Consider the following 14989-nt stretch of genomic DNA (forward strand, 5'->3'; position numbering starts at 1 on the left):
ACTGCCATCAGGACGTCATGGCTTGAGCCCAAAAAACAGATTTTGAGCAAAGCGAAAAATCTATTTTTGGGTGAGATGGCCATGACGTCCTGATGGACCCACCCTTCTTTTCTATGAAAAGATCTTCACGGTTTCCCCCCCCCCCCTGATCTACTGTATCTGTAGCATCTTGCTCAACGCTACAAAAAATGACCGCCAGAGGGAGTTGGCGCAGTTGTGATACGATAGTAGTAGGGGAACCAGGGTAATCTTATTGCGGCTACCCTTCTAATTCTGCCACGTATCCCCCTCGAAGCGTAAAGGCTGTTCATTGTGCAGATTGCCATGTGGCATGTCAAGAATACGTCCCCTGATTATATACGATACCCTTGAGAGTAATCTTAAAGGTACTCGCGCCAGAAGTTAGAATTCTGTGACACCATTGGTTTAATTCTCTGGGAATATCACTGTAGTCATATATACCCTTGGGAAGCTACTAAAGGAACCTTCCATCAGGACGTCATGGCCATCTCACCCAAAAATAGATTTTTCGCTTCGCTCAAAATCCGTTATATATATATGTATATATATATGTATATATATATATATATATATACATCTATATATATAAACATATATATATATATAAATTTGAATATATATATACATATATATAACAAATATATTATATATAAATATATATATATATATATATATATATATATATACATATATAAATATATATATACTTATATATATAAATATATATGTTTATATATACATATTTATTTATATATATAAATATAAATATATATATATATATATACATATATATATATATATATATATATAGATATATATATATGTATATATATATATATATATATATATATATATATATATATATATATATTATATACAATATATATATACATATATATATATATATATATATATATATATATATATATATAAAATTTATTTATATATATATACTGTATATATATATATATATATATATATATATATAATTTTGTATATTTTTTATTTTCATATGTGTAAATCATAAAAGAAAGAGAAAAAAGAACTGGTAATATTTGAATATCTGGACATCAAAAAAGATTAATGGCCCTCAAAGGGTTAATTCTTATTTTGATATTTGAAATAGAAAAGAAAAACTTTGGCCTTACTTTTCTTATAACATACGAAGGTTCAAGCTGTGGGATGGTTTTAATATATTGATCCATTGCTGATGACTGGTTACCTTTGCTGTAGAGCCAGTCGCCATATTGCCGAAGAATTTCTGCAACTTCCTCTGGGTCACAACTTTGGGTTTTTGCTAAACTGAAAGTTAATATGTGGTTGTTGATTCTCAAGAAAAATAATACATAGTCTATAGTGTTATTCTTCCTAATAAAGCTTTTAAACTAAATATAAATATAAAAAAACATCATCATAATATCAATGGTATATTTCACTTTCTGCTACGGTATACATGTTAATTACTGTGCAGTACGGTCACGAATTATGTGAGAATTTGGTCGATCAATGGCCCCGCATAAATGGAAAATGGCATATTTTGAAACACAACAGGAATAGTTACATTAGGGCCGTGACAAACAGAAACTTAGCCATTCAAACGTTTTTACTACACATCTTCAATACTTTCTATGCACTATACTGTATTTTTTTCAATATTAAATTGTTCATTTGAATAAATGAGATTTAAAAAATTTTAAAGTTTTAGTAACTTGAGAAAGTTTAAATTACAACCAGGATGGGTGTAAGTACCAGTGTTTCCCCTTATTACACAACCTAGAATTAAGACAAATTTGATTGAATTGCAGTCATATCTGTTATATAAGACGACTGGTGAATAGCAAAACCAACACTGTCAACTAGCTGTTGCTGTATCATTGAAACCTCAAATTAATGAAATAAAGGCGATTTTATATCATGCATTTCCTAAACACGTCAAAAAGCACACCATCTAAAACGGAAACTATTGTTGATGATCATAACGAAGTTAAACGAACAAACGAACTACACATCTGTGTTTAAGTTAGTTTTTGCAGCAACAGTATTCATTATATGATGATTTTGTTATTACTAATGTTGTTTTATTTAATTTTTTCTTAGAACTTCGAAATAAATGACATGAATGCTATTTATATGTTTTTCCTTCACACGCCGCCTAAAAGGAAACCTTTTGTTTGTTTACTGTACGCTCCATCGTCGATCATGATGAACAAACGAACGCAATAAACACAAATGATCAAGGTGATAACTAATGATATTAAGAGCTTTTAGTGAATGTGTTATTACAAATATTTTACTTACCGTATCCATATAAATTCCTACATACGTAGTAATACAGGAAAATCATTTTGTTTGCGTTTCATCAACAATGGCAAACTGCCGCTAATAACAGTATGATAATTTACGATAATTCTAAACTGTTACAAAGGATAATTGTCCATTCCACACCCAAAATACCTTTCCTAACTTCAGTCATAAGTCAGTTTCATAACATATCAACTTTTACCCACCTCAATTATGGAACCATTTGCAAAAGAGAGAAGAAAGTACTAGATTGGTTTTTAAAGCCATCTAACAATTGGGTTACACTATAACGTTCGATGTGACAGATGGTGCAAGATTGGAGAAAGTGAGGATAATTTGAATCCTGGTGGTTTTTTGATAGCAAATGAATACACTTAACTCTCTGCTGTAACGTTTTATTAATATCACACTTATTTAATAAGTTGTCCAAATAAATTTATCGTGCCCTAAATAACTACTATGGCGCACCCTGGTTGACCGAGAAATTAAAATATTGCCGGCTACGTCAGTGAGTATTGAACTGAAACTTACGTAAAAAACAAATATTTCATTTGTTAGAGAGAGAGAGAGAGAGAGAGAGAGAGAGAGAGAGAGAGAGAGAGAGAGAGAGAGAGAGAGAGAGAGAAATCTGAGTAATTATAATTATAGGTATAAATGCACTAAATGAAAAATATGATAAGTTATGTAATATTAACTGAATAGATGTTTTGAATAAGTTAAAAAATACCATAAACAATACTGTGTTATTGTATTTGCACACGCATATTCTTGAGAGCGGCAGCTAGATATCAGCTGATCTGATCACAGCCAAAAGTAAAACAAAAAGACAGGATTACTCAATTGTTAATATACACCCAAAATTTAAAACAAAAGTACATAAATGTTTTATTAAAACACAATTAACTATCTAAATAGCAATATTCTAAAGTGCAATGATGTTTCCTAAAAAATAGTTATCTGCTGGCAAAATCGGATGCTGTGTTTTAACCCTTTGGCTGCGTAGTGCTGGGAGGATTTTTGTCCCCGAAAAACGTAATTTGCCGGCAAATTTTGAAGTTTGTAGAAATTAATTGCTAAGTACCCCCTGATATTGGAAACAATGTTTTCCATCTATTCATGACTCTTAAACTCTATATTTTTTTGTTTTTAACACATTTTTTACCATTTTTACCCAAAAAACGTACTTTTTCAAAAAAATTACGAAAATTGCATATCATCACAATTGACATGTAAAATGGGTTGGAATATGTTTTTTATGATGAAAAATAACTAAATTAATGAAATATACTGAAATATTGTTATGATTATGTACTTAAATTTTGATTCAAAACTAGTACAAATTTTGTTATATTTTGGAAAATATCATAAATTGTTAATAAAACCAGAAAAGTTATGGAAGTAAAATTTTATTACAAAAAATATGAAAAAATTACAAACAATTGACAAAAAAGACATATTTACTTCTTTTCATCCTTACATTTACATGTTTTCTTATAATTCATCACAGTATGAAAAATTTCAAAACAGGGGACAACACAAAGAGGAGGGTTTTGTGGGCACTGTTTACAGAAATATGATGTCTGCTTCCTCTTACATGTCCCCTTTCCTTTTTTGCAACATTGAGATGGCAATATTGAACAAACACTACAATTAGGTAGGTACTTCTTATTTTCATACTGAGCAATAAAATGCCTTTCCCCCAAGCGCTTGTTTTCCACCAAGTCCCTAACAACATTCTTTCTTCTTGGCTTTGTGTTATATCCTTCTAACAATCCTTTTATTACCTCTTGTCTAAACACAACCTGGGTCAGTTTCTTTCTATTTTGCAAGTTGTAACTAATTTTGGAATTTACAAGAGCAACTTCAATCACAAAATGCCAGAGTGTCTGATACCACTTTTTGCTACGGTGATTGAAGGGGTAGGTTGAGCAGAATTGATCAAAAAGGTCTACCCCTCCCATATATTTATTGTACTGAGCTTGCAAAGATGGTTTATCTACTTCCCTTACCCCTTTCTTAGATTGAATAGATTTTTTCACTGTACCTGTGTCCCCAACACTCGAAAGGATATTTACTCTACCACTATCTTGCCAATCGACAGCAACCAATTCCTCATCTTTACTCTTCCACATTATTGGTAGCTGGCCTTTCTTAGGTTTTACTTTTTTCATCTGTGATGGCAAATATTTTCTGTTTGGACGAACTGTCCCACATGCTCCAGTACCTTTACTTCAAAGTTTTTGAAAAAGGGGTACTCCACTAAAAAAGCTGTCCATGTAAACTACATGGCCTTTGTTTTCAAAGCCTTCAAACAAATTTTCTACAACAGATGCACCAAGTCCTTTGCCTTTATTGGAATCTAGCCCCTTCCCTGTGTAAACATCAAATTTCAACAGATAACCAGTCTTAGAGTCACAGAGAGACCAAACCTTAATTCCCCATTTGGTGGGCTTTTTAGGCATGTGCTGCTTGAAAAAAAGCCTCCCTTTGAATTTCACCATACTTTCATCTACACTCAAATCTCTACCACTTACATAATATTTAGAATATAGATCTTTCACCATGTCTAAAATTGGTTTTATTTTATAAAGTCTGTCATCATTACCATCAACAGAATTATCTGCAAAATGTAGACAGGAACGGATAATTTCATACCTGTCACGTGACATTATATTGGAAAAACCAGGTGTCTCAGTTAGCCAAAACTTTTTAGAAAAGTAGCTTGCTAGACTACTTTTGTGCACTAATCCCATTGCAATTTCAATAGCAATAAATGCTTTTATTTCCCCTGCATCCACATCTCTCCATGCTCTGTACCGTGATCGAGGGGCTAAAGGTTGCATTTTTTCTATCATGTATGCTGCATACCGGTTAGTTTCCACAGCTACATGATCATATATTTCATTAGGAAACAACTTAGAAAAGCATAAAAATGGAGTGCAGTCATCTAAATTTACAGCCCTATTAGTTTCTGAATAAATTGGTATAGACTTTACCTTTATTGGAGGATCTGTGCCTACATTCTTTATATTCACCCATGAATCATCAGTTAGTGTTTTATTCAAGTCATCATCTTCAACTTCTTCATCAGCATCTTCAACTTCTTCATCAGCATCTTCATCTGCGTCTGCTTCATAATCCTCATATAGTTCTTCTTCCCTTTGTACAAATAAATCTTCTGTTTCTGAGTCTTCTTCTGCAAGAATATCAGCAATCTCCCGTGTGTTGCACACCTCTTCCTTTTTGAAGCCATTATAGGTGACCCTGAAAGTAAAAAATAAAATTAGCATACCCTAATAAAGAAATTACATTTATAGCTACTAGACATATATATATATATATATATATATATATATATATATATATATATATATATATATATATATATATACATATACATATACATATACACACACACACATTATATATATATATATATATATATATATATATATATATATATATATAATATATATATATATATATATATATATATATATATATATATATATATATATATATATATATATATATATATATATGATATATATATATATATATATATAGAGAGAGAGAGAGAGAGAGAGAGAGAGAGAGAGAGAGAGAGAGAGAGAGAGAGAGAGAGAGAGAGAGAGAGAGAGAGAGAGAGAGAGAGAGAGGTGAGTAGTATGTAGCCTACCGGTAGCCTATGATTTGTCTTTACAATTCGCATATTATCACATATTTGAAGACACTGATATTAGGCCTAGAGTTTATGGTAATATACATCATATTCTACCATTATAATAAGTCCAGGCCTATACACAAAGCCTATCATAACATAATCGAAGTTGGCCAACTTACAGTAAAATAGGCTTACTAGGCTTGAAAGAGATGCCCTTCATATTACCTCCTATTACACCATATTTTACACTTATTTAATGATTTAATCAGACTTATTATAGTCTACTTATATTCAAGAACTAATTAGAATAAATAAATTATTACTGAAATAAATACATACCTTTAAAACCTGATGTTTGTAAACAACGTGAACTTCGTCGCATCAGCTGATAACACCTGTTTTTGTTTAAGTTTTGTTTTGTCTTCTGGTCACTAGATGGCAGCACCTACTGGACAGCAAACGTTTTCAGCGTACACTTGAATGTCAAAAGTATCGGCGGCGCTATTCAAAAAGTTTTTTCGCCGCCGTGGGGTAAACTCGCTTTTCGCAGTTAAGGGAGAAATTTTAATTTTCGAGTATACTCGCTTTTCGCAGTCAAAGGGTTAAGCCACCATTGGAAATGGATTTACACATGGTATAATTTTTTGTCACATTCAATTGACACTTTTAAAGAAACAAAGATTTTGGTTCTTCTATGTGTAAGAATTGTATAGCACCTAAAAGAGAGAGAGAGAGAGAGAGAGAGAGAGAGAGAGAGAGAGAGAGAGAGAGAGAGAGAGAGAGAGAGAGATCCCTGGTGTAATCAAATGTCGTGTTTTTTTGTTAACTTCTTGTACCACCTGAAGCATGGAATTTCTCACCACAACTAACAATAGAGTCATGTTGATTTCATTCTTAAACTCAGGTTGCTGAATGTGAAATGACAAATTCGTAGATAATTTGTATTTTTCCTAACCATATAAACATTAGCTATTTAATTAGGGTATTACTTTCGGCGTAGCTGAAACGACGAGCCATTAGATTTTTAATGAGGGTATACTACCCCCTCGCTAGTTAGCGAGGGGGTAAGGGAGGGGTAGCTAGCTAACCTCCCCCCCCCTCACACACCGGTGGGTAGCTCACTTTGCTTAGAGGTAGGACTTCCCAGGGGACAGGGCTGGCGGGCAAGTTTGATTAAATAGCTAAGGTTTGTATGGTTAGAAAAAATACAAATTATCTATGAATTTGTCATTTGTTCCGTAACCGGAATACAAACCACGCCATTTAATTAGGGTGACTTAACCCTTAGGTAGGGTGGTAAGTCCCAGCCGTACTGGCTTTGGCTTTTGCCCGGGGACTCAGTATCTGAGTGTGTTAGAACTCAAGGTAAGGAGTCCCTGCACCTCGCAAGTGCCTTGCTCTGCAAGGACCGCGGCCTACGTAAGCTAATGTGTGAAGGAGTGAAGTGTGACTCGTCCTAGGAAGTTGACCTGGAGTCCTTTAGATGGAAATCTAGGTTAGGACGATCCCAATACCACCTCGTAAGGGTATGGGGACGTGACAGTATTAACTTAATACTAGGAACATAAGGAAACATGGTTTACCTGCAGTGGTTTGAGGGCAGCTGTGCAGAGAACCCAGGATGCTACTTTCCCCAAGAGAAGGGAGAATGAAGAAAAGAATAAGGGCCAGGCATACCTTTTCATTCATGCAGACTAAAACCGGGTAACAATGCCCTCAATCTTCTGCTACTTGTCCATTAAGGAGCCTGAGGTTTAAACCAGCTGTTGTGCAGCCACCATAGGGCCGATAGAGAACGTATCGAGCCTCCTGTGGGTCACGTCTTGCAGGTAGTGGGCTGTGAAGGTCTTTTGACGCTTCCAAACCCCTGCTTGTAGAACCTGCGTCACAGAGTAATTTCTCTTGAATGCCAGGGACGTAGCGATGCCCCTGACATCATATGCCCTAGGGCGACGTGACGGAGGAGGGTCAGGATTCAGGGAATGGTGGATAACCCTGCGAATCCAAGCTGAGATTGTATTCTTAGTGACCCTCCTCTTCGTCCTTCCTGTGCTCACGAACAATGCTTGCACCCGAGGACAAATTGCAGCTGTTCTCTTAAGGTAGAGCCTCAGACTCCTTACTGGGCACAGTAGGAGATGGTCTGGGTCATCTGTTACAGAACGAAGACTCGAAATCTGGAAGGAGTCGAACCAGGGGTCCGGAACTCCTGGATTCTGAGTCTTAGCTACAAACTCAGGGACGAATCTGAACGTTACCTCCCCCCATCGCCTTGAATGGGCGATGTCATACGAGAGACCATGAAGTTCGCCGACTCGCTTGGCCGAGGCTAGAGGAAGCAGGAACACCGTCTTCCAAGTCAGGTGGCGATCAGAAGCCTGGCGTAATGGTTCGGAAAGAGGTCTCTTAAGAGACCTGAGGACTTGAACCACGTTCCATGGAGGAGGTCTCACTTCCGACTGGGGGCAGGTAAGTTCATAACTTCGTATGAGTAAAGAAAGTTCCAGCGAAGAGGAAATGTCCATTCCTTTGAGCCTGAAGGCAAGACTTAAGGCTGAGCGATAGCCTTTCACTGCCGAGATTGAAAGGCGCATTTCTTCCCGCAAATACACGAGAAACTCCGCTATCGCTGGAATAGTGGCATCGAGTGGAGAGATACCCCTTCCACGACACCAACCACAGAAGACTCTCCACTTTGCCTGATAGACCCCTACGGATGACTTTCGCAGGTGTCCAGACATCCTTTCCGCAACTTGTTGCGAAAAGCCTCTCTCTGTGAGGAGACGCTGGATAGTCTCCAGGCGTGAAGTCGTAGCGATGCTACGGCTTTGTGGAAGATGTTGGCATGTGGTTGTCTGAGTAGCTCGTGTCGAGGAGGAAGTTGTCTCGGGAGTTCCGTCAGGAGCTGCAGAAGGTCCGGGAACCACTCTGCATGATGCCATAGCGGAGCTATTAAGGTCATTGAAAAGTTGACCGATATTCTGGTCTTGTTGAGTACCCTTCTCATCAGACAGAACGGGGAAAGGCGTAAACGTCGATGTTGTCCCACCGTTGTTGAAAGGCATTTTGCCAGAGTGATTTGGGGTCAGGGACTGGGGAGCAGTACAGCGGGAGCTTGAAATCCAAGGCTGTCACGAACAGATCCACAGTCGGGGAACCCCACAAAGTCAGGACTTTGTTGGCTACTAGACGATCCAAAGACCACTCGGTACTCACTATCTGAGATGCCCTGCTCAGACTGTCGGCAAGCACATTCCTCTTGCCTGGAATGAAGTGAGCTGATAGTGGAATCGAGTGGACTTCGGTCCATCTCAGTATCTCTACTGCAAGATGGGATAGCTGCTGTGAAAAGGTACCTCCCTGCTTGTTGATGTAAGCCACTACCGTGATGTTGTCGCTCATCACCACCACGGAGTGACCCGCCAGGTATTGTTGGAACTGCTGAAGTGCCAGATACACGGCCTTCATTTCTAGCAGGTTTATGTGGAGGGACTTTTCTAATTCTGACCATAGGCCTGAGGTCCTGTGGTTCAGAACGTGGGCCCCCACCCTTTTTTTGAGGCGTCCGAAAACAGCATCAAATCCGGGGGGAGGATGAGAAGATCCACTCCCTTTTGTAGGTTTTCCTCTGTCACCCACCACTGAAGATCCGTCCGTTCCACAGGACCCATTGGGACCAAGATGTCCAGGGAATCATGTCCTTGATTCCACCGGGACTTGAGTCGCCATTGCAGGGATCTCATCCTGAGGCGACCATTTGGAACTAGACGGGCCAGAGAAGAAAGGTGACCGAGGAGACGTAACCACGATTGGGCTGGGAGTTCTTCTCGTCTGAGGAAAGGAACTGCGACCCTCCTCAGCCTTGCTATCCTGTCGTCTGATCGGAAGGCTTTGTGGAGATTGGTGTCCAAGATCATGCCTAGATATACCAGTCATTGAGTTGGAAGCAGAGAAGACTTCTCGAGATTTACCATGATCACTAGATCTTGGAAAAGTCCCAGAAGCTTGTCTCGGTGTCGAAGAAGGGTCGACTCCGTGTCTGCCAGAATCAGCCAGTCGTCCAGATAGCGGAGGAGACGGATGCCGATCCTGTGTACCCACGAAGAAATCAGTGTGAACACCCCGGTGAATACCCGAGGTGCTGTGGAGAGACCGAAACACAGCACCTTGAACTGATAGATCTTGTTGTCTAGGCTGAATCTTAAGTACTTCCTTGAAGACGGATGGACTGGGATCTGGAAGTACGCATCCTTCATGTCCAGTGTACACATGAAGTCTTGTGGTCTCACCGCAAGTCTGACCGTGTCTGCCGTCTCCATGCTGGACAGGGTTTGTTTGACAAACCTGTTCAGGGCTGAGAGGTCGAGGACTGGTCTCCAGCCTCCAGACGCCTTCTTTACAAGAAAGAGTCGACTGAAGAAGACTGGGGAACCGTCAACGACGACCTGGAGAGCGCGCTTCTTTAACATGGTCTGGACTTCTGCTCGTAGGGCTTGGCCCCTTGCCGATCCCATGGCAAAGGAGCTCAACGACACTGGATCCGCTGTCAGGGGAGGTAGAGATGTTATGAACGGGACGCGATATCCCTGACCGATTACGGAAATCGTCCAGGAATCGGCCCCGAGTTGCTGCCACCTGTCTGCGCAACTTTGAAGGCATCCCCCCACTGGTGGACATGCAGGGGGACTGCCAATCCTAGCGTTTGCGGCCTCGGCCGCTCCCTCTAGGATTCTTTCCTCCCCTGGAGGACTTTAAAGACAGGAAAGGGCTTCGACACCGTTGCCATCGCTGCCACAGCCGGTTTCGTTGTCTTGGACGGGCGAGGTTGTTGAGGTGCCGGAGTTTTATAGGGCTTTGATGTAAGAGCCCTATGAAGGAGGGTGTCCTGGCGGGACTTCCTCCACCTCTCGGCTGCCTGTTCCAAGTCTTTAGGCTCGAACAGCTTCTTCCCTAGAAGGGAAGAATGTCTGAGCCTGCTGACCTCGACGGCTGGGACCTTCGTGTGGAACCTCTCTGACACCGCATCACGACGTTTCAGGATTGAGTTGGCCCACAAGTTCAAGACTTGGTGGGCTAGAAACTCAATGGTGCAGGGGCCCGAGAAGGAGGAAGGTCTCCAGGGCCTTCCTGGTGCGCTCCTTAGACAAATCTTCGGATCGCAACAGGATGCCAAGAGATCCCAGCCATATGTCAAGCTACGAATTAGCCTGCATGGCACACTTCACGACCTTCTCCTGGCTTATGATCTCAGTCGCCGAGAAAGTCACTTGCCGGCTGGAGTGTCTCTCAAGAGGGACTCCCTTGGTAAGCTCTTCCACAGAGTGGTGCAGGGGAAGAGTTAAACAAGCCTCCTCCAAGATCTCGAAGTACCTCCTCTGTTAGAAGCGAGGAGGCGGGAGGAGTTTGTTGCCAGCTGTTCCACGGCTGGAGGAGGCGAGCTCGGAGAGCTGGCCCTTGACCTTATCCCTGGCACTCTTCACCCCTTGGGACCAGGGCAAAGCTGCACTGGCCTTAGCGGGCTTCTGAGTGCCAAAGACTCGGTCCAGGACAGTGTCCTTGCCCTCGCGAGGAGGAATCTCAGGATCGGGAATCCTGTTGAGATGCCTCATCAGGGTCAGGACTTGCCAGAAGGCATGCTCTGACTCTTGTGGCTCCCCTCCTGGGAAACTGGCAGCGAAGTCTCCCGTCCCCAAAGGCTCTTCTTGGGGGGACACGTGGACGTTCACTGCGGGTCTAGTAGGTTCTGGACGGATCCTTGAGGATGACTTGGCGACTGTCTTGGAATCCTTGGGTTCCCTCCTGGGAGGATACAGGACTCCAACAACGACGTCTGAGGGCTCTTCTCTCCTCCCACCTGGGACGATTCTCCAGCGCGAGGTGGGGTTTCTCCCATTGGTGCGATGGGGGAACGCCTCACCTCGTCAGACTCCCCTGAGGACGGAAAATGCTCGTCCACGGGAGAGAGAGAAAACGTCTGGGGGGGAGAGGGAGCCTTCCTCAAGGATGTCCGAGGAGCCAGCTTGACCCTCGGAGAAGTTACCACGGTTTCTACTCCTCTCTTTCTCTTCAGTGGGGTCGGAGCCGCCATAGTTTTGAGACCCATCACAGCGAAGGCAGGTTTGACAGCCTGCACGACAGCTCTGATGAGGGATCCAAACCATGGCTGCTTACTGACAGCAGCGCTGTCAGAGACTCCCTCCGACGGGAAGGGGATCGGGCGATCCTTTGGAGTAGACACAACTGCTGGACCTGCCTGGAAGAAGAGGAAGGTTGGTTCCTGGACCCATTTGCGATTTCCCTCCCTCCTGCGAGCTCGCTGGTCTGCGCTTGCGGGGGGGGGGGGGGCACGTGAGGATGACCTGGCTGCTCTCGTTCCTGTAGGCTCGCGTGGTGGCTCGCACGGTAGCACGCGTTGCGCCTCCCGATCGCGCTGGGGGTCGCGCTGGCATTCGCGCGATAGTACCTTACTAGGATCGCGCTCAGGCGATCGATCACGCGCGCGGGGATGATGGCGAGGGCGAGCGTTGGCGTGCAGGAGAGCGATGGCGCGTTGGCGAGCGATGGCGCGCAGGCGAGCGATGGCGCGCAGGCGAGCGATGGCGCGCAGGCGAGCGATGGCGCGCAGGCGAGCGATGGCGCGCAGGCGAGCGATGGCGCGCAGGCGAGCGATGGCGCGCAGGCGAGCGATGGCGCGCAGGCAAACGATGGCGCGTAGGGCGTGTAGGTGAGCGACTGCGCACAGGTGAGGGTGTGCACGGGCGCGCATGAGATCTCCGAGATGGCGAGAGGGCTCATTGGCACGCTGGCGCGCAGGCGAAGGAGCGTGCATGCGCTCAGGAGATCGATAGCACGCAGTTGCGCGATCTGAAGAAGCAGGAACCGCAGGCGGGGGTGGAAGCGATTGCACGTGCGATGGAGATTGTTCGCGAGCGTGTGGGCGAGCAGGATCTCGGCGAGCGCCCATGCGCAGGGGTGTTACCCCTAGCGCGTGGGCGTGCAGGAGGGCGCACAGCAGGATCTGGTGTCTGCGCGCGATGGCTGACGAGCTGGCGAGGTCCTATGGCGCGTAGGCGAACGCTGAAGAAAAGGAGAAACTTGGTTCTTCCTTCTTGCGCCCAGATCCGGAGATCGTGGGCGAGCAGGCGAACGATGGCGTGCAGGCAAACGCTGGCGCGCAGGTGAAGAGCACTGGCGAGCAGGAGATCATGGGCGTGCAGGAGATTGTGGGCGCGCGGGGCGCGCATCAGGATGAGGGCGCGCTGTTGTACGCTGGCGAGGAGAAGACCGCTGGCGAACAGGAGAGCGCTAGCGAGCAGGAGAGCGATGGCGAGTAGTCTCAGCTGCAGAAGGTCTCTGGGGCGTTGTCTCCGAGGATGAAGTTCTGAGTAGAGAAGGCTTCACCGCAGGTGAGCGCTTGCGCGCAGGAGAACATTGAAGTGCAGGGGATACCTGGTGCTTAAGAGACTTACTCACATTGTGAGAAAGCCCCTTTTGCCCCAAAGGGATCGGTGCCCGTTGGAAAACGGGATGCGTGGGCGCCCAAAGAGCGTCAGCAGCCAGGAACGGAGACGGCAGGTCCGAAGATCTGGCAGGCGAAGGAGAACGATCAGCAGAGAGGTCCAAGGATGCAACTGCAACAGTCGGTGCACAGCGAGGAGGATCCTCTGCGGGGGACTGCGACGGAGAAGAGCCGAAGAGGCGCCTCCTCACTCCCTTGTGAGGAGAAGGAAGGCCTCTACGGCAAAGAGGAGGGCGAGCCTTCTGACAGATACGTCCTCTGGGGGCAGCAGGCAGACCATCATCAGTCCTCCGAAGAGGAGTCTCTGTCAGTGAACTCCCCCGAGGGGGAGAATCACCTGCAGGAGAGACCGTAGGACATAGCTCCTCCCTCGAAGGATGTTCGGAGGGAGGAACTAAGCCTTCAGCTGCATCGGGAACCAAGGCAGGCGTTCGACCTAACTCGTTGGAGGCCCCTGCCACAACAACGTCGACGATAGACAGAGGGTCAACCTCTGCTACCACCGGCGACTGTTTGACAGCAGCCCCCAACTGGATTAAGTCAAACAGGGCTTCCCTGGAGGGCGAGCCCTTAAGCCCCAAGGAAGCCCAAAGCTGCAACAAATCATCATTAGCAACAGTGTTCAATGATAAATCCTCCCCCGAGGGAGGAGGAGGAGCTGCCTCGCTATGGGAGGCAACTCCCTCTCCCGAACCCCGAGGTCGGTCAACAAAAGAACGGCCTACGCTACCACTCGAGGGTCTCTCGGAAGAGGCCGCTTGAGCGGGAGCTTCGGAGGAGGTTCGGGCTACTGAAGAAGAGTCCTTGGAATTTCCTTTCTTCAAGGAAACCCTTGAAGGAGAAAGATCCCTTTTGGACTTCTTCTTCCGGCGCCGGGAAAACCTCTCCTACAGGGAGGTTGACCACTCCTTACACTCACTGCATACTTTGTCTCTATCACACCGTTGGCCCCTGCAGAACGGACATAAGGTGTGAGGGTCCGTTGCGACCGCCGACATATATGTGCCACAAGGGCGGTCAGGTAATCCAGGGCACTTCCGCATAATGGTAGAGGCCAACTTCCAAACACACACTGCAAAGAAAAAGCAAAAAAAGATTAAGGCTGTCAATAAGTGAGGGCGGGAGCAGACACGTCTGTTCATCACCCGAGCCAAAAGCAAAGTGAGCTACTCACCAGTGTGTGAGGGAGAGGGGGGAGGGGTAGCTAGCTACCCATCCCCTACCCCCTAGCATGGCTCGTCGTTTCAGCTACGCCGAAAGTAATACCCAAATTAAATAGCGTGGTTTGTATTTCGGTTACGGAACAACTAAGATTTTATTTGTGAGAGAGAGAGAGAGAGAGAGAGAGAGAGAGAGAGAGAGAGAGAGAGAGAGAGAGAGAGAGAGAGAGAGAGAGAGATTTTTATATACAGTGTACTATGCAAATAAAAAACAATTTCTTTAAAGCAAATCTATAGGCTACTATTTAAAATATGAATGAAAGA

At 44.1% G+C, this 14989-nt stretch overlaps 1 protein-coding gene and 1 pseudogene across 4 annotated transcripts in view; both read right to left on the reverse strand.

Annotated features, from left to right (window-relative positions):
- Vps11 (vacuolar protein sorting 11) overlaps window positions 1-14989 on the reverse strand; it is a 439706-nt gene that overhangs the window by 205360 nt on the left and 219357 nt on the right. For all 4 annotated transcript variants that reach the window (XR_011044479.1, XM_068373757.1, XM_068373758.1 and 1 more), the window contains exon 9: window positions 1170-1323. Coding sequence is in view for 3 of the 4 variants with exons in the window: in XM_068373757.1 (XP_068229858.1) it covers window positions 1170-1323 (154 nt within the window). In the remaining variant the exon portion in view is untranslated. The remainder of the gene's footprint in view (window positions 1-1169; window positions 1324-14989) is intronic.
- LOC137640461 (uncharacterized) lies at window positions 5207-5575 on the reverse strand (annotated as a pseudogene).

This window comes from Palaemon carinicauda, chromosome 5, assembly GCF_036898095.1.
Source record: "Palaemon carinicauda isolate YSFRI2023 chromosome 5, ASM3689809v2, whole genome shotgun sequence".
In the NCBI taxonomy this organism is placed as follows: Eukaryota; Metazoa; Arthropoda; class Malacostraca; order Decapoda; family Palaemonidae; genus Palaemon; species Palaemon carinicauda.